The sequence below is a fragment of the Telmatherina bonti genome, assembly GCF_933228915.1.
Source record: "Telmatherina bonti genome assembly, chromosome: 11".
Lineage (NCBI taxonomy): Eukaryota > Metazoa > Chordata > Actinopteri > Atheriniformes > Telmatherinidae > Telmatherina > Telmatherina bonti.
In genome coordinates this window covers 4,921,652-4,948,980 of record NC_136629.1, presented here as the reverse complement: position 1 = coordinate 4,948,980, position 27,329 = coordinate 4,921,652, and the positions used below count along the sequence as shown (strand labels likewise).

The window sequence follows — 27,329 nt, the reverse complement described above, 5'->3', positions numbered from 1 at the left end:
CTTGTCGGCCCACTGACGTCCAGCTATGTTTCTGAACAAACCAGTTGATTCACACCAGTGAAAAGATAAATGAAATAAAGGCAGGAAGACGTTGAGGTGGCGGCTACGTGTGAATGTCATGTTTATTATCTGTCCATCTTTTTCTGAGACGTTGATGTGAAGAAATTGCTGATGTTTGACAGAAGTTTGTGAAATGTTTGGAAGACATAAGTTGTCCCCCAGCATGGAGTACGGCATGTAGGAGCTCCAGCCGTCCTCCTCCTCCTGAGGAAGTTCAGGAATGCTGGAATTCTGCAACAGCAACGTTACAACTGTGTATTTTGATAAGGAAATACGATCTGTCGTGTGTGTGTGTGTGTGTGTGTGTGTGTGTGTGTGTGTGTTTAATGTCATGTGACCTGCTAGGAACGGCCCAGAACTGGGTTAGATCTGCAGATACGACAGAATAAGAAACAGGCCGTTTGTGTGATTTAAACTTTGTTCATGTGGGGTTTTCTGCCCTGACCCACGTCTGCCAGGCTGCCTCTTTAAGCAGCTGATGAATGAAGAATCTGGTGGAGAGGCTTTGGATCAGAAATTTAGTACGAAGTTAGACCTTTTAATTCTTTTCTCCATCCTTCAGCTGGACTCTTGTTTCTCACCCTGCTCCTCTTATTCTCTGTTTTTATTTTCCTTCCTTATTCGTGTCCTTTTCCACATTTTAACATGAATTAACAACAAAGAGAAAACATTGTTGCAGTTCAAACTTCATGGTATCACAGCCCTGACTTCCATTCATTGTTATTTATGATCATGAGACATTCCAGCGAAAGTGGAGCAGTGATGAAGCTCACATGATGTTCAGGCTGCACATTCTTTCCCCATCAGGGTTTTTGTTTGGACGCCAGTTTCTTGGCAAAGATATCGATTTCCTTTGTTTCCTTTTCCCAGAGGAGACAAGAATACACCCCTGTCTGCTCTCTGTATTTCCTTAGGCTCAGGTTAAGGTCGTCCTCTAAATGTAAGGGTGGGGTGTCATTGACCCAATAAGTGAGCATCCTCTGTGGCTTTTGCAAAATATGCTTCAATGGTTCATGTGGATTCAGCACAAAATGAATCTGACAAATCCAACCGTGTTCACTGCTACACCAGTAAACCTGCAGTATGGGGGACGGTTTTCACTGCTACACCAGTAAACCTGCAGTATGGGGGACGGTTTTCACTGCTACACCAGTAAACCTGCAGTATGGGGGACGGTTTTCACTGCTACACCAGTAAACCTGCAGTATGGGGACGGTTTTCACTGCAACACCAGTAAACCTGCAGTATGGGGACGGTTTTCACTGCAACACCAGTAAACCTGCAGTATGGGGACGGTTTTCACTGCTACACCAGTAAACCTGCAGTATGGGGACGGTTTTCACTGCTACACCAGTAAACCTGCAGTATGGGGACGGTTTTCACTGCTACACCAGTAAACCTGCAGTATGGGGACGGTTTTCACTGCTACACCAGTAAACCTGCAGTATGGGGACGGTTTTCACTGCAACACCAGTAAACCTGCAGTATGGGGACGGTTTTCACTGCTACACCAGTAAACCTGCAGTATGGGGACGGTTTTCACTGCTACACCAGTAAACCTGCAGTATGGGGACGGTTTTCACTGCTACACCAGTAAACCTGCAGTATGGGGACGGTTTTCACTGCTACACCAGTAAACCTACAGTATGGGGACGGTTTTCACTGCAACACCAGTAAACCTGCAGTATGGGGACGGTTTTCACTGCAACACCAGTAAACCTGCAGCAGTAAACTCTGTAAGGATAGAGATCACCAAGACCTGGCCCGGTTGCAGGAACCCAAGATAAGAATAAATCACAGCAGTGGATAGAATGATCCGCCAGCGTCACATGCTCAGTCTGGGATGACCTTTAACTCCTAGAGACACTGAAAGCGTGTCTTCAGGAGGCCAAAGGTCATTTCTGTACACGCCCTCATCCTGGCCTGATTATATCTGTGTGCCTCCTGACGGTCTGCAAACAGTGTCAGGATGGAAGAGCAGTAGGAGACCCTCTGTCCACCAGCAGGACACCAGATAATTCACAGGCAGGGTACACCCTGGACACAGGGCCACACCACCACTCATGCACACACTCACTCCTAGGGGCAATTTAGAGTAACCTAACATGCATGTCTTTGGATGGTGGGAGGAAGCTGGAGTACCTGGAGAGAACCCACGCATACACAGGGAGAACATGCAAACTCCACACAGAAAGGCCACTGACTGAACTCCCCACAGCCAAGGATTGAACCAGTGACCTTCTTGCTGTGAGGCCACAGTGCTAACCACTGTTCCACCATGCAGCAGATAATTCACCTGTAAAGACAAAATGCCTTCTAGATGACATCAGAAATACAAATACATTCTTTTTCTCTTTCTGTCTCTCTTTTTCTCTCTACGAGGTGTTTTTCTGTTTTCTCTTCTTCTCTATTCTCTTTCCGTCGCTCTTCTGTCCTCTCCGCTCCGCTCCAGCAGTACAAACTTTGTAATTCAAACAATAATGTAAAATAAATAGAAAAATACAATAAGAGGGAGCATTATATCTAGGATGCTTCCCTTATCAAAGTAAGGGAAGAAGAAGAAATACAAAGACATTCCTGAGCCAGCCATGATGGTAGAAGCAATGAGGTTGCGTGGCTCGTCCTGTGATAATTCCAGAGGACCAATGATGCCGGAGTTCTGGACCAAGCTGGACCGAGCCGGACCACTTTGCCACAACACCACTGATCCGCCAGCCGCTTTGCAGGCTGTCTGATATAATTCCATATTGTAGGACTATGAAACCAATCAACGCACATCACAAACCATGTACAGAGTTCAGTACGGGACATTCAGAAGTCCTGTTCAGCCGGGCGTCAATGCTGGGGAGGATTTCCTGTTCCCTCACCTGAGGGGTGGGCTTGATGTTGGGGCAGTCTGGAGACCGGTGACACTGGGAAAACTGCAACACAGATCAGCGAGCCTCCTGAAGCGCCGAGTAAACATGGAGTCTCCTGCTAGTTCAGCAGATTCAGCATCAGGGGACAGTCAGGATTTTGGAGACTTGGAACGGTTTGTAGTTGTGACGGTTTGAGCAGAGATTTATCTGACAAGTCTTTTTTTAGAGCTCATTCATCGCTTTGCCGGCTTCCAGCAGCTTTTCCTGCTCCTGCGGAGAGAAGCTTCTGTTGCCATGGTAGATCTGGTGGTGGGTATTCTTCCTGATGGCAGAATCCGACTTTAGTGCAAGCGGCCGCTGGTTCTGGTCAGACTCCGTTCAAACATCCCAGAATGTTGGGCAGAAAATTCTTGTCATTGCAGGAAAGATGTAAAAAGTCTACAAAGTGTAAAATCGATCGCCAACGTAAAGAAACGTCTTCTATTGTTGTTGTCTTCCTGCAAAACACCAGTAAAACCAGTGGAAGCAGTAATAATGTGGATTCATGCTGGCTGCTGATTAGGCTGAACGAGGTATGAGCTGCTCTCCCATTGGTCCGTTTATCCCGACTGCTGGTCAAACTCTGAATCCCAGTTTGTCGGCTGGTTGGTTCAAGTGTTCTAACTCACCTGATTTAAACAATGAGTTGGCAGGTTTATCTGTTGCCATGGAGACATAGCCACCACTATTAGGACATGGTTAGTTAGACATAGAGTAACAATAAATCAGTCCAATAATCCAAATTCATGGAATGGAATGGTCATGGAAAGCTGTTTAACTCCGAACTAACCTGGTTATTATAACTAACCAGTGGAAACATTTGGTCCTCAGAAAGGTTTCCATTATGTCCTGATTTAATGTCTACAGAAAGATTAATTTCCCTGAAGTGCAGCTGATGTGTTGATGGCCAACAGGAGGAATAAAAGGAAGTTTGTTTGTGAATGTGACAGGATGTGTTTACACTGATCTCCGTGCAAACTGTTGCTGCTTCTGTGTGTAAACACGTTTTCCTGCAGGGACAATCATGCTTGTGTTTAGCACAGGAAGTCCCACTCACACACCAGAAATCCCAACATGGGAACAAACTTTAGTGTGAAAAATGTAAGCGGAAGCAGGACGCCGGAGATAAGACACTCTGCTTATCCTCGTACCGTCCGACCGCCGATGAGACGCTCGTGTCTCATCACATGTCCAGGATCAGAAAGCAGCGACAGCTGCAGCAGGCGCTGCCTCGTGTTCAGAGGGGGACGGATTTCACTGCTGCACCAGTAAACTACTGGTTACCTGCCAGACTACTAGTTACCTGCCAGACTACTAGTTACAGGTCAGACTATCAGTTGCTGACCAGACTACTGGTTACCTACCAGATAAGTAGTTACCTGCCAGATTACTAGTTACCTGCCAGATTACTAGTCAACTGCCAGACTACTGGTTACAGGCCAGACTACTGGTTACCTGCCAGATTACTAGTCAACTGCCAGACTACTGGTTACAGGCCAGACTACTGGTTACCTGCCAGACTACTGGTTACTAGCCAGGCTACTGGTTACCTACCAGACTTCTCGTTACCTGCCAGACTACTAGTTACAGGCCAGACTACCAGTTGCTGACCAGACTACTAGTTACCTGCCAGACTACTAGTTACAGGCCAGACTACCAGTTGCTGACCAGACTACTAGTTACCTGCCAGATTAATGGTGACTGAAGATGGTACCCAGACTAAATGGCTGGAACTGGTTAAGAAGAGGAGGATGGAGATGACACGAGTAATGTCATCCATGTCAGCTGGTAGACGTGCTGATGCAGACCGCTCCTCGTAGTAAGGCTCACCCAGCGGACCACATTCACGTCTTCTCGTCTTGTCTTCATACATTTTGTTCTGATATCTTTGATGCAACAAAGATATTTACAACAGTATTTATATAAAATGTGTAATAATGTGCCGTCATTCTCTGATGTATTTGGAATTATCCGTCTTCCCGCCGTTCACCAAACATCACATGATGTTACTGCCTTCACCATCCTCATCACAAGCTGGGAACATCGACCTCATCCAGCTTTTCCAGCTGGATTAGACACAGTGTGACTTCAGTCTGACATTAGAACAGATTTACTTTACAGGATGACTCAGCCATCTTTAGAAACCCTTTTTTAAAATGAAACTGGAAGAAACCTGCTGAGGAGAAGACTGAACACGACCCATTCCTTCTTTTTTTCTTTTCTTTTACAGCTAAATTTTATTGTACTGTTTATAGATGTGGTTGTGTGTGTGTTGACTGTATTTTTGTATATTCATACACACACACACATACACACACACACACACACACACAAATTATTATTCATGTCTCCTTCCTTTGCTGTGATTTTACTGAATATAAATATGAGGTTATAGTATATTGAAAGCATAAAACTGGTCCCGGACGGGTTTGTCTTCGTCACAGATTGATAAAAATGAGACTTTTTGCAGATGAAGAGGGTTTGAGACAAAGTAACGGGCCATCTGATCCGAACCCGGCAGGACTCTGATGGGAACGGGTCGGGTTCAGACAGAACCGTTCTCAGAACTGACTCCTTCCTCTGTACATTGGATCAGACTCTGTGGCGTCTCCTTCGTGTGTGTGTGTGTAGCCGCTCCGGTTCGGTAGTAGAATGTCTCCACTGTGTGTGTGTGTGTGTGTGTGTGTGTGTGTGTGTGTGTGTGTGTGTGTGTGTGTGTGTGTGTGTGTGTGTGTGTGTGTGTGTGTGTGTGTGTGCTGAAGGCCGTTCAACACTGCAGCTTTGTCCTGAGAATGGACCGGAATCTGTTCCAGAAAGGTTCTTTCATTAAGCTCCATTTCCTTCCAGTGTGTGTGTGTGTGTTTGAGGGGTTTGGGTGTGTGTGTGTGAAGGGTTAGGGTGTGTATTTGAGGGGTGTGTGTGTGTGTGAAGGGTTAGGGTGTGTGTTTGAGGGGTGTGTGTGTGAAGGGTTAGGGTGTGTGTTTGAGGGGTGTGTGTGTGTGAAGGGTTAGGGTGTGTGTTTGAGGGGTGTGTGTGTGTGTGAAGGGTTAGGGTGTGTGTGTGTGAAGGGTTAGGGTGTGTGTTTGAGGGGTGTGTGTGTGAAGGGTTAGGGTGTGTGTTTGAGGGGTGTGCGTGTGTGAAGGGTTAGGGTGTGTGTTTGAGGGGTGTGTGTGTGAAGGGTTAGGGTGTGTGTTTGAGGGGTGTGTGTGTGAAGGGTTAGGGTGTGTGTTTGAGGGGTGTGTGTGTGTGAAGGGTTAGGGTGTGTGTTTGAGGGGTGTGTGTGTGTGTGTGAAGGGTTAGGGTGTGTGTGTGTGAAGGGTTAGGGTGTGTGTTTGAGGGGTGTGTGTGTGTGTGAAGGGTTAGGGTGTGTGTTTGAGGGGTGTGTGTGTGTGTGTGAAGGGTTAGGGTGTGTGTTTGAGGGGTGTGTGTGTGAAGGGTTAGGGTGTGTGTTTGAGGGGTGTGTGTGTGTGTGTGTGTGAAGGGTTAGGGTGTGTGTTTGAGGGGTGTGTGTGTGTGTGTGTGAAGGGTTAGGGTGTGTGTTTGAGGGGTGTGTGTGTGTGTGTGTGAAGGGTTAGGGTGTGTGTTTGAGGGGTGTGTGTGTGTGTGTGTGTGAAGGGTTAGGGTGTGTGTTTGAGGGGTGTGTGTGTGTGTGTGTGTGAAGGGTTAGGGTGTGTGTTTGAGGGGTGTGTGTGTGTGTGTGTGAAGGGTTAGGGTGTGTGTTTGAGGGGTGTGTGTGTGTGTGTGTGAAGGGTTAGGGTGTGTGTTTGAGGAGTGTGTGTGTGAAGGGTTAGGGTGTGTGTTTGAGGGGTGTGTGTGTGTGTGTGTGTGAAGGGTTAGGGTGTGTGTTTGAGGGGTGTGTGTGTGTGAAGGGTTAGGGTGTGTGTTTGAGGGGTGTGTGTGTGTGTGTGTGTGAAGGGTTAGGGTGTGTGTTTGAGGGGTGTGTGTGTGTGAAGGGTTAGGGTGTGTGTTTGAGGGGTGTGTGTGTGTGTGTGTGTGTGTGTGAAGGGTTAGGGTGTGTGTTTGAGGGGTGTGTGTGTGTGAAGGGTTAGGGTGTGTGTTTGAGGGGTGTGTGTGTGTGAAGGGTTAGGGTGTGTGTTTGAGGGGTGTGTGTGTGTGAAGGGTTAGGGTGTGTGTTTGAGGGGTGTGTGTGTGTGAAGGGTTAGGGTGTGTGTTTGAGGGGTGTGTGTGTGTGAAGGGTTAGGGTGTGTGTTTGAGGGGTGTGTGTGTGTGAAGGGTTAGGGTGTGTGTTTGAGGGGTGTGTGTGTGTGAAGGGTTAGGGTGTGTGTTTGAGGGGTGTGTGTGTGAAGGGTTAGGGTGTGTGTTTGAGGGGTGTGTGTGTGAAGGGTTAGGGTGTGTGTTTGAGGGGTGTGTGTGTGTGTGTGTGTGTGTGTGTGTGAAGGGTTAGGGTGTGTGTTTGAGGGGTGTGTGTGTGTGTGTGTGTGTGTGAAGGGTTAGGGTGTGTGTTTGAGGGGTGTGTGTGTGTGAAGGGTTAGGGTGTGTGTTTGAGGGGTGTGTGTGTGTGTGTGTGTGTGTGAAGGGTTAGGGTGTGTGTTTGAGGGGTGTGTGTGTGTGTGTGTGTGTGAAGGGTTAGGGTGTGTGTTTTGAGGGGTGTGTGTGTGTGTGTGAAGGGTTAGGGTGTGTGTTTGAGGGGTGTGTGTGTGTGTGAAGGGTTAGGGTGTGTGTTTGAGGGGTGTGTGTGTGTGTGAAGGGTTAGGGTGTGTGTTTGAGGGGTGTGTGTGTGAAGGGTTAGGGTGTGTGTTTGAGGGGTGTGTGTGTGTGTGTGTGTGTGAAGGGTTAGGGTGTGTGTTTGAGGGGTGTGTGTGTGTGTGAAGGGTTAGGGTGTGTGTTTTGAGGGGTGTGTGTGTGTGTGTGAAGGGTTAGGGTGTGTGTTTGAGGGGTGTGTGTGTGTGTGTGTGTGTGTGTGTGTGTGAAGGGTTAGGGTGTGTGTTTGAGGGGTGTGTGTGTGTGTGTGAAGGGTTAGGGTGTGTGTTTGAGGGGTGTGTGTGTGTGTGTGTGTGTGTGTGTGTGTGTGTGTGTGAAGGGTTAGGGTGTGTGTTTGAGGGGTGTGTGTGTGTGACAGAAAGCTCAGCGTTTGGGACGTCACATGATGAATGATATTAAATGAACCCTTCAGGATTCAGTTCTCCAGTTTTCTCCAGATTCTTCCGACTGAAACTGCAGGAAAAGTCAACAATCATGAAAGGTTCAAGTGGAAAATTGTCTTTCCACCGGTGTGTGTTTCATCCTTCCAGGAACCAGAGGATGACAGAAAGTTTTCTCATCATCTGCTACCAAAAGATAAGATCAGCAAACGTAGGAACTCAGCAGGACGTGAAGTTCTGCAGGCAGCGTTTTATTTACAAACGCTTTGTGTAAAATATAGTTTCATTCATCTGAAACCAGCTACAGGACGTGGTCCTGATGCGTTCGGGGACCAGCTACAGGACGTGGTCCTGATGCGTTCGGGGACCAGCTACAGGACGTGGTCCTGATGCGTTCGGGGACCAGCTACAGGACGTGGTCCTGATGCGTTCGGGGACCAGCTACATGACGTGGTCCTGATGCGTTCGGGGACCAGCTACAGGACGTGGTCCTGATGCGTTCGGGGACCAGCTACAGGACGTGGTCCTGATGCGTTCGGGGACCAGCTACAGGACGTGGTCCTGATGCGTTCGGGGACCAGCTACAGGACGGGGGTCCTGATGCGTTCGGGGACCAGCTACAGGACGTGGTCCTGATGCGTTCGGGGACCAGCTACAGGACGTGGTCCTGATGCGTTCAGGGACCAGCTACAGGACGTGGTCCTGATGCGTTCGGGGACCAGCTACAGGACGTGGTCCTGATGCGTTCGGGGACCAGCTACAGGACGTGGTCCTGATGCGTTCGGGGACCAGCTGCAGGACGTGGTCCTGATGCGTTCGGGGACCAGCTACAGGACGTGGTCCTGATGCGTTCATGGACCAGATACAGGACGTGGTCCTGATGCGTTCGGGGACCAGCTGCAGGACGTGGTCCTGATGCGTTCATGGACCAGCTACAGGACGTGGTCCTGATGCGTTCGGGGACCAGCTGCAGGACGTGGTCCTGATGCGTTCATGGACCAGCTGCAGGACGTGGTCCTGATGCGTTCATGGACCAGCTACAGGACGTGGTCCTGATGCGTTCGGGGACCAGCTGCAGGACGTGGTCCTGATGCGTTCGGGGACCAGCTGCAGGACGGGGGTCCTGATGCGTTCGGGGACCAGCTGCAGGACGTGGTCCTGATGCGTTCGGGGACCAGCTACAGGACGTGGTCCTGATGCGTTCGGGGACCAGCTGCAGGACGGGGGTCCTGATGCGTTCGGGGACCAGCTGCAGGACGTGGTCCTGATGCGTTCGGGGACCAGCTACATGACGTGGTCCTGATGCGTTCATGGACCAGCTACAGGACGTGGTCCTGATGCGTTCGGGGACCAGCTGCAGGACGTGGTCCTGATGCGTTCGGGGACCAGCTACAGGACGTGGTCCTGATGCGTTCGGGGACCAGCTGCAGGACGGGGGTCCTGATGCGTTCGGGGACCAGCTGCAGGACGTGGTCCTGATGCGTTCGGGGACCAGCTACATGACGTGGTCCTGATGCGTTCATGGACCAGCTACAGGACGTGGTCCTGATGCGTTCGGGGACCAGCTACATGACGTGGTCCTGATGCGTTCATGGACCAGCTACAGGACGTGGTCCTGATGCGTTCATGGACCAGCTGCAGGACGTGGTCCTGATGCGTTCGGGGACCAGCTACAGGACGTGGTCCTGATGCGTTCGGGGACCAGCTACAGGACGTGGTCCTGATGCGTTCATGGACCAGCTGCAGGACGTGGTCCTGATGCGTTCATGGACCAGCTGCAGGACGTGGTCCTGATGCGTTCGGGGACCAGCTGCAGGACGTGGTCCTGATGCGTTCGGGGACCAGCTACAGGACGTGGTCCTGATGCGTTCGGGGACCAGCTACAGGACGTGGTCCTGATGCGTTCATGGACCAGCTACAGGACGTGGTCCTGATGCGTTCATGGACCAGCTACAGGACGTGGTCCTGATGCGTTCATGGACCAGCTACAGGACGTGGTCCTGATGCGTTCGGGGACCAGCTACAGGACGTGGTCCTGATGCGTTCGGGGACCAGCTACAGGACGTGGTCCTGATGCGTTCGGGGACCAGCTACAGGACGTGGTCCTGATGCGTTCATGGACCAGCTACAGGACGTTCGGGGACCAGCTACAGGACGTGGTCCTGATGCGTTCGGGGACCAGCTACAGGACGTGGTCCTGATGCGTTCGGGGACCAGCTACAGGACGTGGTCCTGATGCGTTCGGGTACCAGCTACAGGACGTGGTCCTGATGCGTTCGGGGACCAGCTACAGGACGTGGTCCTGATGCGTTCATGGACCAGCTACATGACGTGGTCCTGATGCGTTCGGGGACCAGCTACAGGACGTGGTCCTGATGCGTTCGGGTACCAGCTACAGGACGTGGTCCTGATGCGTTCGGGGACCAGCTACAGGACGTGGTCCTGATGCGTTCGGGGACCAGCTACAGGACGTGGTCCTGATGCGTTCGGGGACCAGCTACATGACGTGGTCCTGATGCGTTCGGGTACCAGCTACAGGACGTGGTCCTGATGCGTTCGGGGACCAGCTACAGGACGTGGTCCTGATGCGTTCATGGACCAGCTACAGGACGTGGTCCTGATGCGTTCGGGGACCAGCTACAGGACGTGGTCCTGATGCGTTCGGGGACCAGCTACAGGACGTGGTCCTGATGCGTTCGGAGACAGGACGTGGTCCTGATGCGTTCGGGGACCAGCTACAGGACGTGGTCCTGATGCGTTCGGAGACAGGACGTGGTCCTGATGCGTTCGGGGACCAGCTACAGGACGTGGTCCTGATGCGTTCGGGTACCAGCTACAGGACGTGGTCCTGATGCGTTCGGGGACCAGCTACAGGACGTGGTCCTGATGCGTTCGGGGACCAGCTACAGGACGTGGTCCTGATGCGTTCGGGGACCAGCTACATGACGTGGTCCTGATGCGTTCGGGTACCAGCTACAGGACGTGGTCCTGATGCGTTCGGGGACCAGCTACAGGACGTGGTCCTGATGCGTTCATGGACCAGCTACAGGACGTGGTCCTGATGCGTTCGGGGACCAGCTACAGGACGTGGTCCTGATGCGTTCGGGGACCAGCTACAGGACGTGGTCCTGATGCGTTCGGAGACAGGACGTGGTCCTGATGCGTTCGGGGACCAGCTACAGGACGTGGTCCTGATGCGTTCGGAGACAGGACGTGGTCCTGATGCGTTCGGGGACCAGCTACAGGACGTGGTCCTGATGCGTTCATGGACCAGCTACAGGACGTGGTCCTGATGTGTTCGGGGACCAGCTACATGACGTGGTCCTGATGCGTTCGGGGACCAGCTACAGGACGTGGTCCTGATGCGTTCATGGACCAGCTACAGGACGTGGTCCTGATGCGTTCGGGGACCAGCTACAGGACGTGGTCCTGATGCGTTCGGGGACCAGCTACAGGACGTGGTCCTGATGCGTTCGGGGACCAGCTACAGGACGTGGTCCTGATGCGTTCATGGACCAGCTACATGACGTGGTCCTGATGCGTTCGGGGACCAGCTACAGGACGTGGTCCTGATGCGTTCGGGGACCAGCTACAGGACGTGGTCCTGATGCGTTCATGGACCAGCTACAGGACGTGGTCCTGATGCGTTCGGGGACCAGCTACAGGACGTGGTCCTGATGCGTTCGGGGACCAGCTACATGACGTGGTCCTGATGCGTTCGGGGACCAGCTACAGGACGTGGTCCTGATGCGTTCGGGGACCAGCTACAGGACGTGGTCCTGATGCGTTCATGGACCAGCTGCAGGACGTGGTCCTGATGCGTTCGGGGACCAGCTACAGGACGTGGTCCTGATGCGTTCATGGACCAGCTACAGGACGTGGTCCTGATGCGTTCATGGACCAGCTGCAGGACGTGGTCCTGATGCGTTCGGGGACCAGCTACAGGACGTGGTCCTGATGCGTTCGGGGACCAGCTACAGGACGTGGTCCTGATGCGTTCATGGACCAGCTACAGGACGTGGTCCTGATGCGTTCGGGGACCAGCTACAGGACGTGGTCCTGATGCGTTCGGGGACCAGCTACAGGACGTGGTCCTGATGCGTTCATGGACCAGCTACAGGACGTGGTCCTGATGCGTTCATGGACCAGCTACAGGACGTGGTCCTGATGCGTTCATGGACCAGCTGCAGGACGTGGTCCTGATGCGTTCATGGACCAGCTGCAGGACGTGGTCCTGATGCGTTCGGGGACCAGCTGCAGGACATGGTCCTGATGCGTTCGGGGACCAGCTGCAGGACGGGGGTCCTGATGCGTTCATGGACCAGCTGCAGGACGTGGTCCTGATGCGTTCGGGGACCAGCTACAGGACGTGGTCCTGATGCGTTCGGGGACCAGCTGCAGGACGGGGGTCCTGATGCGTTCGGGGACCAGCTGCAGGACGGGGGTCCTGATGCGTTCGGGGACCAGCTGCAGGACGTGGTCCTGATGCGTTCGGGGACCAGCTGCAGGACGGGGGTCCTGATGCGTTCGGGGACCAGCTGCAGGACGTGGTCCTGATGCGTTCATGGACCAGCTACAGGACGTGGTCCTGATGCGTTCGGGGACCAGCTGCAGGACGTGGTCCTGATGCGTTCGGGGACCAGCTGCAGGACGGGGGTCCTGATGCGTTCGGGGACCAGCTACAGGACGGGGGTCCTGATGCGTTCGGGGACCAGCTACAGGACGGGGGTCCTGATGCGTTCATGGACCAGCTACAGGACGGGGGTCCTGATGCGTTCGGGGACCAGCTGCAGGACGGGGGTCCTGATGCGTTCGGGGACCAGCTACAGGACGTGGTCCTGATGCGTTCGGGGACCAGCTACAGGACGTGGTCCTGATGCGTTCGGGGACCAGCTGCAGGACGTGGTCCTGATGCGTTCGGGGACCAGCTACAGGACGTGGTCCTGATGCGTTCGGGGACCAGCTACATGACGTGGTCCTGATGCGTTCGGGGACCAGCTACAGGACGTGGTCCTGATGCGTTCGGGGACCAGCTACAGGACGTGGTCCTGATGCGTTCGGGGACCAGCTACAGGACGTGGTCCTGATGCGTTCGGGGACCAGCTACAGGACGTGGTCCTGATGCGTTCGGGGACCAGCTACAGGACGTGGTCCTGATGCGTTCGGGGACCAGCTACAGGACGTGGTCCTGATGCGTTCATGGACCAGCTACATGACGTGGTCCTGATGCGTTCGGGGACCAGCTACAGGACGTGGTCCTGATGCGTTCGGGGACCAGCTACAGGACGTGGTCCTGATGCGTTCGGGGACCAGCTACAGGACGTGGTCCTGATGCGTTCATGGACCAGCTACAGGACGTGGTCCTGATGCGTTCATGGACCAGCTACAGGACGTGGTCCTGATGCGTTCATGGACCAGCTACAGGACGTGGTCCTGATGCGTTCGGGGACCAGCTACAGGACGTGGTCCTGATGCGTTCGGGGACCAGCTACAGGACGTGGTCCTGATGCGTTCGGGGACCAGCTACAGGACGTGGTCCTGATGCGTTCATGGACCAGCTACAGGACGTGGTCCTGATGCGTTCATGGACCAGCTGCATGACGTGGTCCTGATGCGTTCATGGACCAGCTACAGGACGTGGTCCTGATGCGTTCGGGGACCAGCTACAGGACGTGGTCCTGATGCGTTCATGGACCAGCTACAGGACGTGGTCCTGATGCGTTCATGGACCAGCTGCAGGACGTGGTCCTGATGCGTTCGGGGACCAGCTACAGGACGTGGTCCTGATGCGTTCGGGGACCAGCTACAGGACGTGGTCCTGATGCGTTCATGCACCAGCTGCAGGACGTGGTCCTGATGCGTTCATGGACCAGCTACAGGACGTGGTCCTGATGCGTTCGGGGACCAGCTGCAGGACGTGGTCCTGATGCGTTCATGGACCAGCTGCAGGACGTGGTCCTGATGCGTTCATGGACCAGCTGCAGGACGTGGTCCTGATGCGTTCGGGGACCAGCTACAGGACGTGGTCCTGATGCGTTCGGGGACCAGCTACATGACGTGGTCCTGATGCGTTCATGGACCAGCTACATGACGTGGTCCTGATGCGTTCGGGGACCAGCTACATGACGAGGTCCTGATGCGTTCATGGACCAGCTACATGACGTGGTCCTGATGCGTTCATGGACCAGCTACAGGACGTGGTCCTGATGCGTTCATGGACCAGCTACATGACGTGGTCCTGATGCGTTCATGGACCAGCTACATGACGTGGTCCTGATGCGTTCATGGACCAGCTACATGACGTGGTCCTGATGCGTTCATGGACCAGCTACAGGACGTGGTCCTGATGCGTTCATGGACCAGCTACAGGACGTGGTCCTGATGCGTTCGGGGACCAGCTACAGGACGTGGTCCTGATGCGTTCATGGACCAGCTACAGGACGTGGTCCTGATGCGTTCGGGGACCAGCTACAGGACGTGGTCCTGATGCGTTCGGGGACCAGCTACATGACGTGGTCCTGATGCGTTCGGGGACCAGCTACATGACGTGGTCCTGATGCGTTCATGGACCAGCTACAGGACGTGGTCCTGATGCGTTCATGGACCAGCTACAGGACGTGGTCCTGATGCGTTCGGGGACCAGCTACATGACGTGGTCCTGATGCGTTCGGGGACCAGCTACAGGACGTGGTCCTGATGCGTTCATGGACCAGCTACATGACGTGGTCCTGATGCGTTCGGGGACCAGCTACATGACGTGGTCCTGATGCGTTCATGGACCAGCTACAGGACGTGGTCCTGATGCGTTCGGGGACCAGCTACAGGACGTGGTCCTGATGCGTTCGGGGACCAGCTACATGACGTGGTCCTGATGCGTTCGGGGACCAGCTACATGACGTGGTCCTGATGCGTTCGGGGACCAGCTACAGGACGTGGTCCTGATGCGTTCATGGACCAGCTACAGGACGTGGTCCTGATGCGTTCATGGACCAGCTACATGACGTGGTCCTGATGCGTTCGGGGACCAGCTACAGGACGTGGTCCTGATGCGTTCATGGACCAGCTGCATGACAAGGTCCTGATGCGTTCGGGGACCAGCTACAGGACGTGGTCCTGATGCGTTCATGGACCAGCTACAGGACGTGGTCCTGATGCGTTCATGGACCAGCTACAGGACGTGGTCCTGATGCGTTCGGGGACCAGCTACAGGACGTGGTCCTGATGCGTTCATGGACCAGCTACAGGACGTGGTCCTGATGCGTTCGGGGACCAGCTACATGACATGGTCCTGATGCGTTCGGGGACCAGCTACAGGACGTGGTCCTGATGCGTTCGGGGACCAGCTACAGGACGTGGTCCTGATGCGTTCGGGGACCAGCTACAGGACGTGGTCCTGATGCGTTCATGGACCAGCTACAGGACGTGGTCCTGATGCGTTCGGGGACCAGCTACATGACATGGTCCTGATGCGTTCGGGGACCAGCTACATGACATGGTCCTGATGCGTTCGGGGACCAGCTACAGGACGTGGTCCTGATGCGTTCGGGGACCAGCTACAGGACGTGGTCCTGATGCGTTCGGGGACCAGCTACAGGACGTGGTCCTGATGCGTTCGGGGACCAGCTACAGGACGTGGTCCTGATGCGTTCATGGACCAGCTGCATGACGTGGTCCTGATGCGTTCGGGGACCAGCTACAGGACGTGGTCCTGATGCGTTCGGGGACCAGCTACAGGACGTGGTCCTGATGCGTTCGGGGACCAGCTGCAGGACGTGGTCCTGATGCGTTCATGGACCAGCTACAGGACGTGGTCCTGATGCGTTCATGGACCAGCTACAGGACGTGGTCCTGATGCGTTCATGGACCAGCTACAGGACGTGGTCCTGATGCGTTCATGGACCAGCTACAGGACGTGGTCCTGATGCGTTCATGGACCAGCTACAGGACGTGGTCCTGATGCGTTCGGGGACCAGCTACAGGACGTGGTCCTGATGCGTTCGGGGACCAGCTACATGACGTGGTCCTGATGCGTTCATGGACCAGCTGCATGACGTGGTCCTGATGCGTTCATGGACCAGCTGCAGGACGTGGTCCTGATGCGTTCATGGACCAGCTACAGGACGTGGTCCTGATGCGTTCGGGGACCAGCTACAGGACGTGGTCCTGATGCGTTCATGGACCAGCTACAGGACGTGGTCCTGATGCGTTCATGGACCAGCTACAGGACATGGTCCTGATGCGTTCGGGGACCAGCTACAGGACGTGGTCCTGATGCGTTCATGGACCAGCTACAGGACGTGGTCCTGATGCGTTCGGGGACCAGCTACATGACGTGGTCCTGATGCGTTCGGGGACCAGCTGCAGGACGTGGTCCTGATGCGTTCGGGGACCAGCTACATGACGTGGTCCTGATGCGTTCGGGGACCAGCTACATGACGTGGTCCTGATGCGTTCGGGGACCAGCTACAGGACGTGGTCCTGATGCGTTCGGGGACCAGCTACAGGACGTGGTCCTGATGCGTTCGGGGACCAGCTACAGGACGTGGTCCTGATGCGTTCGGGGACCAGCTACAGGACGTGGTCCTGATGCGTTCGGGGTCCAGCTACATGACGTGGTCCTGATGCGTTCGGGGACCAGCTACATGACGTGGTCCTGATGCGTTCATGGACCAGCTACATGACGTGGTCCTGATGCGTTCATGGACCAGCTACATGACGTGGTCCTGATGCGTTCATGGACCAGCTACATGACATGGTCCTGATGCGTTCGGGGACCAGCTACAGGACGTGGTCCTGATGCGTTCGGGGACCAGCTACAGGACGTGGTCCTGATGCGTTCGGGGACCAGCTACAGGACGTGGTCCTGATGCGTTCGGGGACCAGCTACAGGACGTGGTCCTGATGCGTTCGGGGACCAGCTACAGGACGTGGTCCTGATGCGTTCATGGACCAGCTGCAGGACGTGGTCCTGATGCGTTCGGGGACCAGCTACAGGACGTGGTCCTGATGCGTTCATGGACCAGCTACATGACGTGGTCCTGATGCGTTCGGGGACCAGCTACAGGACGTGGTCCTGATGCGTTCGGGGACCAGCTACAGGACGTGGTCCTGATGCGTTCATGGACCAGCTGCAGGACGTGGTCCTGATGCGTTCGGGGACCAGCTACATGACGAGGTCCTGATGCGTTCGGGGACCAGCTACAGGACGTGGTCCTGATGCGTTCGGGGACCAGCTACATGACGTGGTCCTGATGCGTTCGGGGACCAGCTACAGGACGTGGTCCTGATGCGTTCATGGACCAGCTACAGGACGTGGTCCTGATGCGTTCGGGGACCAGCTACAGGACGTGGTCCTGATGCGTTCATGGACCAGCTACAGGACGTGGTCCTGATGCGTTCATGGACCAGCTACAGGACGTGGTCCTGATGCGTTCATGGACCAGCTACAGGACGTGGTCCTGATGCGTTCGGGGACCAGCTACAGGACGTGGTCCTGATGCGTTCATGGACCAGCTGCAGGACGTGGTCCTGATGCGTTCGGGGACCAGCTACAGGACGTGGTCCTGATGCGTTCATGGACCAGCTACAGGACGTGGTCCTGATGCGTTCGGGGACCAGCTACAGGACGTGGTCCTGATGCGTTCATGGACCAGCTGCATGACGTGGTCCTGATGCGTTCGGGGACCAGCTACATGACGAGGTCCTGATGCGTTCGGGGACCAGCTACAGGACGTGGTCCTGATGCGTTCGGGGACCAGCTACAGGACGTGGTCCTGATGCGTTCGGGGACCAGCTACAGGACGTGGTCCTGATGCGTTCATGGACCAGCTACAGGACGTGGTCCTGATGCGTTCATGGACCAGCTACAGGACGTGGTCCTGATGCGTTCGGGGACCAGCTGCAGGACGTGGTCCTGATGCGTTCGGGGACCAGCTACATGACGTGGTCCTGATGCGTTCGGGGACCAGCTACATGACGTGGTCCTGATGCGTTCGGGGACCAGCTGCAGGACGTGGTCCTGATGCGTTCATGGACCAGCTACAGGACGTGGTCCTGATGCGTTCATGGACCAGCTGCAGGACGTGGTCCTGATGCGTTCGGGGACCAGCTGCAGGACATGGTCCTGATGCGTTCGGGGACCAGCTGCAGGACGGGGGTCCTGATGCGTTCGGGGACCAGCTGCAGGACGGGGGTCCTGATGCGTTCATGGACCAGCTGCAGGACGTGGTCCTGATGCGTTCGGGGACCAGCTACAGGACGTGGTCCTGATGCGTTCGGGGACCAGCTGCAGGACGGGGGTCCTGATGCGTTCGGGGACCAGCTGCAGGACGTGGTCCTGATGCGTTCGGGGACCAGCTACAGGACGTGGTCCTGATGCGTTCGGGGACCAGCTACAGGACGTGGTCCTGATGCGTTCGGGGACCAGCTACATGACGTGGTCCTGATGCGTTCGGGGACCAGCTACAGGACGTGGTCCTGATGCGTTCGGGGACCAGCTACAGGACGTGGTCCTGATGCGTTCGGGGACCAGCTACAGGACGTGGTCCTGATGCGTTCGGGGACCAGCTACAGGAAGTGGTCCTGATGCGTTCGGGGACCAGCTACAGGACGTGGTCCTGATGCGTTCGGGGACCAGCTGCAGGACGTGGTCCTGATGCGTTCATGGACCAGCTACAGGACGTGGTCCTGATGCGTTCATGGACCAGCTACAAGACGTGGTCCTGATGCGTTCGGGGACCAGCTGCAGGACGTGGTCCTGATGCGTTCGGGGACCAGCTACAGGACGTGGTCCTGATGCGTTCGGGGACCAGCTACATGACGTGGTCCTGATGCGTTCGGGGACCAGCTACAGGACGTGGTCCTGATGCGTTCATGGACCAGCTACATGACGTGGTCCTGATGCGTTCGGGGACCAGCTACAGGACGTGGTCCTGATGCGTTCATGGACCAGCTGCATGACAAGGTCCTGATGCGTTCGGGGACCAGCTACAGGACGTGGTCCTGATGCGTTCGGGGACCAGCTACATGACGTGGTCCTGATGCGTTCGGGGACCAGCTACATGACGTGGTCCTGATGCGTTCATGGACCAGCTACAGGACGTGGTCCTGATGCGTTCATGGACCAGCTACAGGACGTGGTCCTGATGCGTTCATGGACCAGCTACACGACGTGGTCCTGATGCGTTCATGGACCAGCTACAGGACGTGGTCCTGATGCGTTCATGGACCAGCTACAGGACGTGGTCCTGATGCGTTCATGGACCAGCTACAGGACGTGGTCCTGATGCGTTCGGGGACCAGCTACATGACGTGGTCCTGATGCGTTCGGGGACCAGCTACAGGACGTGGTCCTGATGCGTTCATGGACCAGCTACATGACGTGGTCCTGATGCGTTCGGGGACCAGCTACATGACGTGGTCCTGATGCGTTCATGGACCAGCTACAGGACGTGGTCCTGATGCGTTCGGGGACCAGCTACAGGACGTGGTCCTGATGCGTTCGGGGACCAGCTACATGACGTGGTCCTGATGCGTTCGGGGACCAGCTACATGACGTGGTCCTGATGCGTTCGGGGACCAGCTACAGGACGTGGTCCTGATGCGTTCATGGACCAGCTACAGGACGTGGTCCTGATGCGTTCATGGACCAGCTACATGACGTGGTCCTGATGCGTTCGGGGACCAGCTACAGGACGTGGTCCTGATGCGTTCATGGACCAGCTGCATGACAAGGTCCTGATGCGTTCGGGGACCAGCTACAGGACGTGGTCCTGATGCGTTCGGGGACCAGCTACAGGACGTGGTCCTGATGCGTTCATGGACCAGCTACAGGACGTGGTCCTGATGCGTTCGGGGACCAGCTACATGACATGGTCCTGATGCGTTCGGGGACCAGCTACAGGACGTGGTCCTGATGCGTTCGGGGACCAGCTACAGGACGTGGTCCTGATGCGTTCGGGGACCAGCTACAGGACGTGGTCCTGATGCGTTCATGGACCAGCTACAGGACGTGGTCCTGATGCGTTCGGGGACCAGCTACATGACATGGTCCTGATGCGTTCGGGGACCAGCTACATGACATGGTCCTGATGCGTTCGGGGACCAGCTACAGGACGTGGTCCTGATGCGTTCGGGGACCAGCTACAGGACGTGGTCCTGATGCGTTCGGGGACCAGCTACAGGACGTGGTCCTGATGCGTTCGGGGACCAGCTACAGGACGTGGTCCTGATGCGTTCATGGACCAGCTGCATGACGTGGTCCTGATGCGTTCGGGGACCAGCTACAGGACGTGGTCCTGATGCGTTCGGGGACCAGCTACAGGACGTGGTCCTGATGCGTTCGGGGACCAGCTACAGGACGTGGTCCTGATGCGTTCGGGGACCAGCTGCAGGACGTGGTCCTGATGCGTTCATGGACCAGCTACAGGACGTGGTCCTGATGCGTTCATGGACCAGCTACAGGACGTGGTCCTGATGCGTTCATGGACCAGCTACAGGACGTGGTCCTGATGCGTTCATGGACCAGCTACAGGACGTGGTCCTGATGCGTTCATGGACCAGCTACAGGACGTGGTCCTGATGCGTTCGGGGACCAGCTACAGGACGTGGTCCTGATGCGTTCATGGACCAGCTGCAGGACGTGGTCCTGATGCGTTCATGGACCAGCTACAGGACGTGGTCCTGATGCGTTCGGGGACCAGCTACAGGACGTGGTCCTGATGCGTTCATGGACCAGCTACAGGACGTGGTCCTGATGCGTTCATGGACCAGCTACAGGACATGGTCCTGATGCGTTCGGGGACCAGCTACAGGACGTGGTCCTGATGCGTTCATGGACCAGCTACAGGACGTGGTCCTGATGCGTTCGGGGACCAGCTACATGACGTGGTCCTGATGCGTTCGGGGACCAGCTGCAGGACGTGGTCCTGATGCGTTCGGGGACCAGCTACATGACGTGGTCCTGATGCGTTCGGGGACCAGCTACATGACGTGGTCCTGATGCGTTCGGGGACCAGCTACAGGACGTGGTCCTGATGCGTTCGGGGACCAGCTACAGGACGTGGTCCTGATGCGTTCGGGGACCAGCTACAGGACGTGGTCCTGATGCGTTCGGGGACCAGCTACAGGACGTGGTCCTGATGCGTTCGGGGACCAGCTACATGACGTGGTCCTGATGCGTTCGGGGACCAGCTACATGACGTGGTCCTGATGCGTTCATGGACCAGCTACATGACGTGGTCCTGATGCGTTCATGGACCAGCTACATGACGTGGTCCTGATGCGTTCATGGACCAGCTACATGACATGGTCCTGATGCGTTCGGGGACCAGCTACAGGACGTGGTCCTGATGCGTTCGGGGACCAGCTACAGGACGTGGTCCTGATGCGTTCGGGGACCAGCTACAGGACGTGGTCCTGATGCGTTCGGGGACCAGCTACAGGACGTGGTCCTGATGCGTTCGGGGACCAGCTACAGGACGTGGTCCTGATGCGTTCATGGACCAGCTGCAGGACGTGGTCCTGATGCGTTCGGGGACCAGCTACAGGACGTGGTCCTGATGCGTTCATGGACCAGCTACATGACGTGGTCCTGATGCGTTCGGGGACCAGCTACAGGACGTGGTCCTGATGCGTTCGGGGACCAGCTACAGGACGTGGTCCTGATGCGTTCATGGACCAGCTGCAGGACGTGGTCCTGATGCGTTCGGGGACCAGCTACATGACGAGGTCCTGATGCGTTCGGGGACCAGCTACAGGACGTGGTCCTGATGCGTTCGGGGACCAGCTACAGGACGTGGTCCTGATGCGTTCGGGGACCAGCTACAGGACGTGGTCCTGATGCGTTCATGGACCAGCTACAGGACGTGGTCCTGATGCGTTCATGGACCAGCTACAGGACGTGGTCCTGATGCGTTCATGGACCAGCTACAGGACGTGGTCCTGATGCGTTCGGGGACCAGCTACAGGACGTGGTCCTGATGCGTTCATGGACCAGCTGCAGGACGTGGTCCTGATGCGTTCGGGGACCAGCTACAGGACGTGGTCCTGATGCGTTCATGGACCAGCTACAGGACGTGGTCCTGATGCGTTCGGGGACCAGCTACAGGACGTGGTCCTGATGCGTTCATGGACCAGCTGCATGACGTGGTCCTGATGCGTTCGGGGACCAGCTACATGACGAGGTCCTGATGCGTTCGGGGACCAGCTACAGGACGTGGTCCTGATGCGTTCGGGGACCAGCTACAGGACGTGGTCCTGATGCGTTCGGGGACCAGCTACAGGACGTGGTCCTGATGCGTTCATGGACCAGCTACAGGACGTGGTCCTGATGCGTTCATGGACCAGCTGCAGGACGTGGTCCTGATGCGTTCGGGGACCAGCTGCAGGACATGGTCCTGATGCGTTCGGGGACCAGCTGCAGGACGGGGGTCCTGATGCGTTCATGGACCAGCTGCAGGACGGGGGTCCTGATGCGTTCATGGACCAGCTGCAGGACGTGGTCCTGATGCGTTCGGGGACCAGCTACAGGACGTGGTCCTGATGCGTTCGGGGACCAGCTGCAGGACGGGGGTCCTGATGCGTTCGGGGACCAGCTGCAGGACGTGGTCCTGATGCGTTCGGGGACCAGCTGCAGGACGTGGTCCTGATGCGTTCTGGGACCAGCTGCAGGACGGGGGTCCTGATGCGTTCGGGGACCAGCTACAGGACGTGGTCCTGATGCGTTCATGGACCAGCTACAGGACGGGGGTCCTGATGCGTTCATGGACCAGCTACAGGACGGGGGTCCTGATGCGTTCGGGGACCAGCTGCAGGACTGGGGTCCTGATGCGTTCGGGGACCAGCTACAGGACGTGGTCCTGATGCGTTCGGGGACCAGCTACAGGACGTGGTCCTGATGCGTTCGGGGACCAGCTACAGGACGTGGTCCTGATGCGTTCGGGGACCAGCTACAGGACGTGGTCCTGATGCGTTCGGGGACCAGCTACAGGACGTGGTCCTGATGCGTTCGGGGACCAGCTACATGACGTGGTCCTGATGCGTTCGGAGACCAGCTACATGACGTGGTCCTGATGCGTTCATGGACCAGCTACATGACGTGGTCCTGATGCGTTCATGGACCAGCTACAGGACGTGGTCCTGATGCGTTCGGGGACCAGCTGCAGGACGTGGTCCTGATGCGTTCGGGGACCAGCTACAGGACGTGGTCCTGATGCGTTCGGGGACCAGCTGCAGGACGTGGTCCTGATGCGTTCGGGGACCAGCTACAGGACGTGGTCCTGATGCGTTCGGGGACCAGCTGCAGGACGTGGTCCTGATGCGTTCATGGACCAGCTGCAGGACGTGGTCCTGATGCGTTCGGGGACCAGCTACAGGACGTGGTCCTGATGCGTTCATGGACCAGCTACAGGACGTGGTCCTGATGCGTTCGGGGACCAGCTACAGGACGTGGTCCTGATGCGTTCGGGGACCAGCTACATGACGTGGTCCTGATGCGTTCATGGACCAGCTACAGGACGTGGTCCTGATGCGTTCATGGACCAGCTACAGGACGTGGTCCTGATGCGTTCATGGACCAGCTACAGGACGTGGTCCTGATGCGTTCGGGGACCAGCTACAGGACGTGGTCCTGATGCGTTCGGGGACCAGCTGCAGGACGTGGTCCTGATGCGTTCGGGGACCAGCTACAGGACGTGGTCCTGATGCGTTCGGGGACCAGCTACAGGACGTGGTCCTGATGCGTTCGGGGACCAGCTGCAGGACGTGGTCCTGATGCGTTCGGGGACCAGCTGCTGGTCTTGCTGACTGTTCCTGTTGACCCTCCGTCCATCATGACCTTTGGGGGTTTACATGCCGGGTAGAAACAGCTGGTTTGAGACTTTACGACTGAAGAGGAAACAAACAGGGTTTGTGTGAAAAACCTGTGAAGGAAAACTGAACCTAAGAATAAATGTTAGCCTGGCGGTAAGATGTTGGTGACTGAGGATGCTGAAAACCTCCAGATCCAGACACTCTGTCCTTCTCTCATCATCATCTTCATCTCTCCCTCTCTGTCTTTGGTCCAGATGAGCGTGAGGCGGTGCAGAAGAAGACCTTCACTAAGTGGGTCAACTCCCATCTGTCCAGGGTTTCCTGCCGGATCACAGATCTCTACATGGACCTGAGGGACGGACGGATGCTCATCAAGCTGCTGGAGGTCCTGTCAGGAGAGAGACTGGTGAGTCGCTTCACCTTTTACATAAGATAACAGTCTGTGGATGCTTTTTCTCCATCCTGAAACACATCCAGGTCCATTTTCCAGACTCTGGACCAATTTTAGACCTTGATCCAGAGTTGGCCTGGGACCACAGACTGGGTGGAGACTAAGGACAGCGTTCACATCAGCCTTTCTGATCCAGATCCGAGTCCGTTTGCTCGGAAAGTCCACTTCTTTTGGGGAAATGTGAATTCACCAGTCGGATTTTGACTATGATGAAAGAAGCGGACTCGGTCCGCCTCCAAATGCACGTCTCAAATACAGGAAGCGGACCACAAACCCAGTCCCATCCTGCATGTGGCGTAGCGTTGCATTGTGGGTAAATCCATAGCGATGGCGTTAAGGGTCCTCTGCCTCGTCTGGTGGCTGAGTCCCCAGCCGGACCGAGTCCCCAGCCGGGCCGAGTCCCCAGCCGGGCCGAGACCCCAACCGGACCGAGTCCCCAGCCGGGCCGAGTCCCCAGCCGGGCCGAGTCCCCAGCCGGGCCGAGTCCCCAGCCGGGCCGAGTCCCCAGCCGGACCGAGTCCCCAGCCGGACCGAGTCCCCAGCCGGGCCGAGTCCCCAGCCGGGCCGAGTCCCCAGCCGGGCCGAGACCCCAGCCGGGCCGAGTCTAGCCGACTATCCTGATGGGAATGCAGCCTAATTGCAGGAACATAAAGTAAACAAGATGGATTTAAAATCAGCTGAAAGTCAAAAGTAACGGGACGTTGGTTTCCCGTAAACGTAAGACTGAAGCAGAAAACCTGACAAGATGCTGTGTGTCCCACATGATGGTGGGAGGGGGGGCTGGAGGGTGTACATTATGGGATATCTTGTGTTTTTTCCTCCCCAGAGTTTATTGTAGACCAGACTTAGTCTGGGATTATTTTCTGCCACGTTAGTCTGTTTTAGTTCTAGTCTGAATCTCATGCTGAAAAACGCCTCTGAAGAAAAGATTAAACTAACTAACTTCACACCCCATGACTTCACATTCAACCTCTGTTTACCGTGTAATGTCTGCCGTCACCATGGCAACAGGGATACATCCCTGTCTGTATTCTCTTCACGCGCAGAGACATTTAATCTGGCTTTAAACTTGGTAACGCCCCCTTCCTTGTGACTTCCGGCACTGCCAGCCAAACTCTCCCCCCCTTCTTCTCCTCCCTCTTCTTCTACAATCCCATCTGTCTGGCCTCCTCAGCCCTGCACCCCCCCCTCTAACCCCCCCTCTCCACTGTCATCCGGCCTTTTCTCAGCCCGTCAAACACAAACAGGGAGAAAATCCAACTTCTCAACACACAGCATTTCAGATACTCACATCGGAGAGGAAGTTACAGACATGAAAAATGGCAAGAAAGAACAAAAACGTGGAAAAAAAAATGTCATTTAGAGACAAATAACATGTCAGTTGTGAAAGGAGCCATTGAGAAACAAAGTGTTGACATGAAGCCAAACGCCTCCAGAGGCATCAGAGGAATCTGTCGGAGAGCGGCGGTTTCCATCTGAATGGGACGGGGCCCAGGCGCCACAGCGGTTCTGCTGCAGGCTCCAGATCTTTTAGAAAACCTCAAAGATTCATGACAAAGAGGAGGAAACACACGGAAAGTTCCGGTTTTCTGGTGAAATATGCATTTTTTTCTAACAGTTCCTCACCAGGTGGTAAAACTCAGAAGCCTGGACCTCAGAAGTTCATCTCAGATTCACAGGACAGGACTGAAAGCCAGAACCAGATTAAACCGGTTCCTCCAGATCAGCTACTAGAAGATCCTCCAGCTGCTCCAACGTTGCTTCAGATCATCTGAAGGTCCCACCAGACCATCTCAGTCAGGATCAGGTCTGGACTTGGACTGGACCACACCGAGACCTGGTCCTCCTCCAGCTGAAGAAGCAGCTGGAGAGACCTTGCAGCTGTAAGGTGTCCAGATCATCATCCCTCCTCCACCGTGCCGACAGCTGCTACGAGGCGTTTAAGGACCTGGACCTGGACCTGGACCTGGACCAGGACCTGGACAGTCTGAGATGGAGATCTGGGTTTTTCCTGGGCGGACCCGGCTGAAACGTCTAATCCTTTCCACCCTGCAACAGATGTCTTTCCTCCGGCATCATGTTTTTACCTGCTTTTTCAAACAGCTGATCATCAATGAATCAGATCATTGATCAGCAGTCAGTCGAGTCTGTAACCAGGAACATGTTAGAAACGCTCTAACGGCTCCACCGCGGCTGATGGAGCGGAAATGTTTCATCATGGATGGAGGTGCTCATATTTCACTGTGGGTTTGAGTCCAGATCTGGGATCTGGGTTGGGCTGGGGTCTGTGAGGAAAGCAAACACAGCCGTGATATTGTTGGACGGAGGAGGTGTGGCGTGGACAGCTGACTCTTTCAGCTCACCACACATATTCATTCTTTCTGTTTCCGTTTCATTTAACTTTCAGTTTCTTCCAAATTTAAAACGTTAATCTGAACACGCAGGAGAGTCGTGTGATCAGAGCTTCCAGGACCGTCTCTGTTTCCGCAGGATGAGTTACGACCTGAATGTCAGCCACACCGTCACCGAGCTCCGTCACCGAGCCCCGTCACCGAGTTCCGTCACCGAGCCCCGTCACCGAGCTCCAACACCGAGCTCCAACACCGAGCCCCGTCACCGAGCTCCAACACCGAGCTCCGTCACCGAGCTCCAACACCGAGCTCCAACACCGAGCTCCGTCACCGAGCTCCGTCACCGAGCCCCATCACCGAGTTCCGTCACCGAGCTCCAACACCGAGCTCCAACACCGAGCTCCAACACCGAGCTCCGTCACCGAGCTCCAACACCGAGCTCCGTCACCGAGCTCCAACACCGAGCTCCAACACCGAGCTCCGTCACCGAGCTCCGTCACCGAGCTCCGTCACCGAGCTCCGTCACCGAGCCCCGTCACCGAGCTCCGTCACCGAGCTCCGTCACCGAGCTCCAACACCGAGCTCCGTCACCGAGCTCCGTCACCGAGCTCCGTCACCGAGCTCCAACACCGAGCTCCGTCACCGAGCTCCAACACCG

The 27,329-nt window shown here is 55.9% G+C and overlaps 1 protein-coding gene across 2 annotated transcripts in view; it reads left to right on the top strand.

Annotated features, from left to right (window-relative positions):
* The window catches only part of LOC306762691 (spectrin beta chain, non-erythrocytic 1), a 147,211-nt gene that overhangs the window by 50,452 nt on the left and 69,430 nt on the right, over positions 1-27,329 (top strand). For both annotated transcript variants that reach the window (XM_079249274.1, XM_079249275.1), the window contains exon 3: positions 24,124-24,275. In XM_079249274.1, the coding sequence (XP_079105400.1) occupies positions 24,124-24,275 (152 nt within the window). The remainder of the gene's footprint in view (positions 1-24,123; positions 24,276-27,329) is intronic.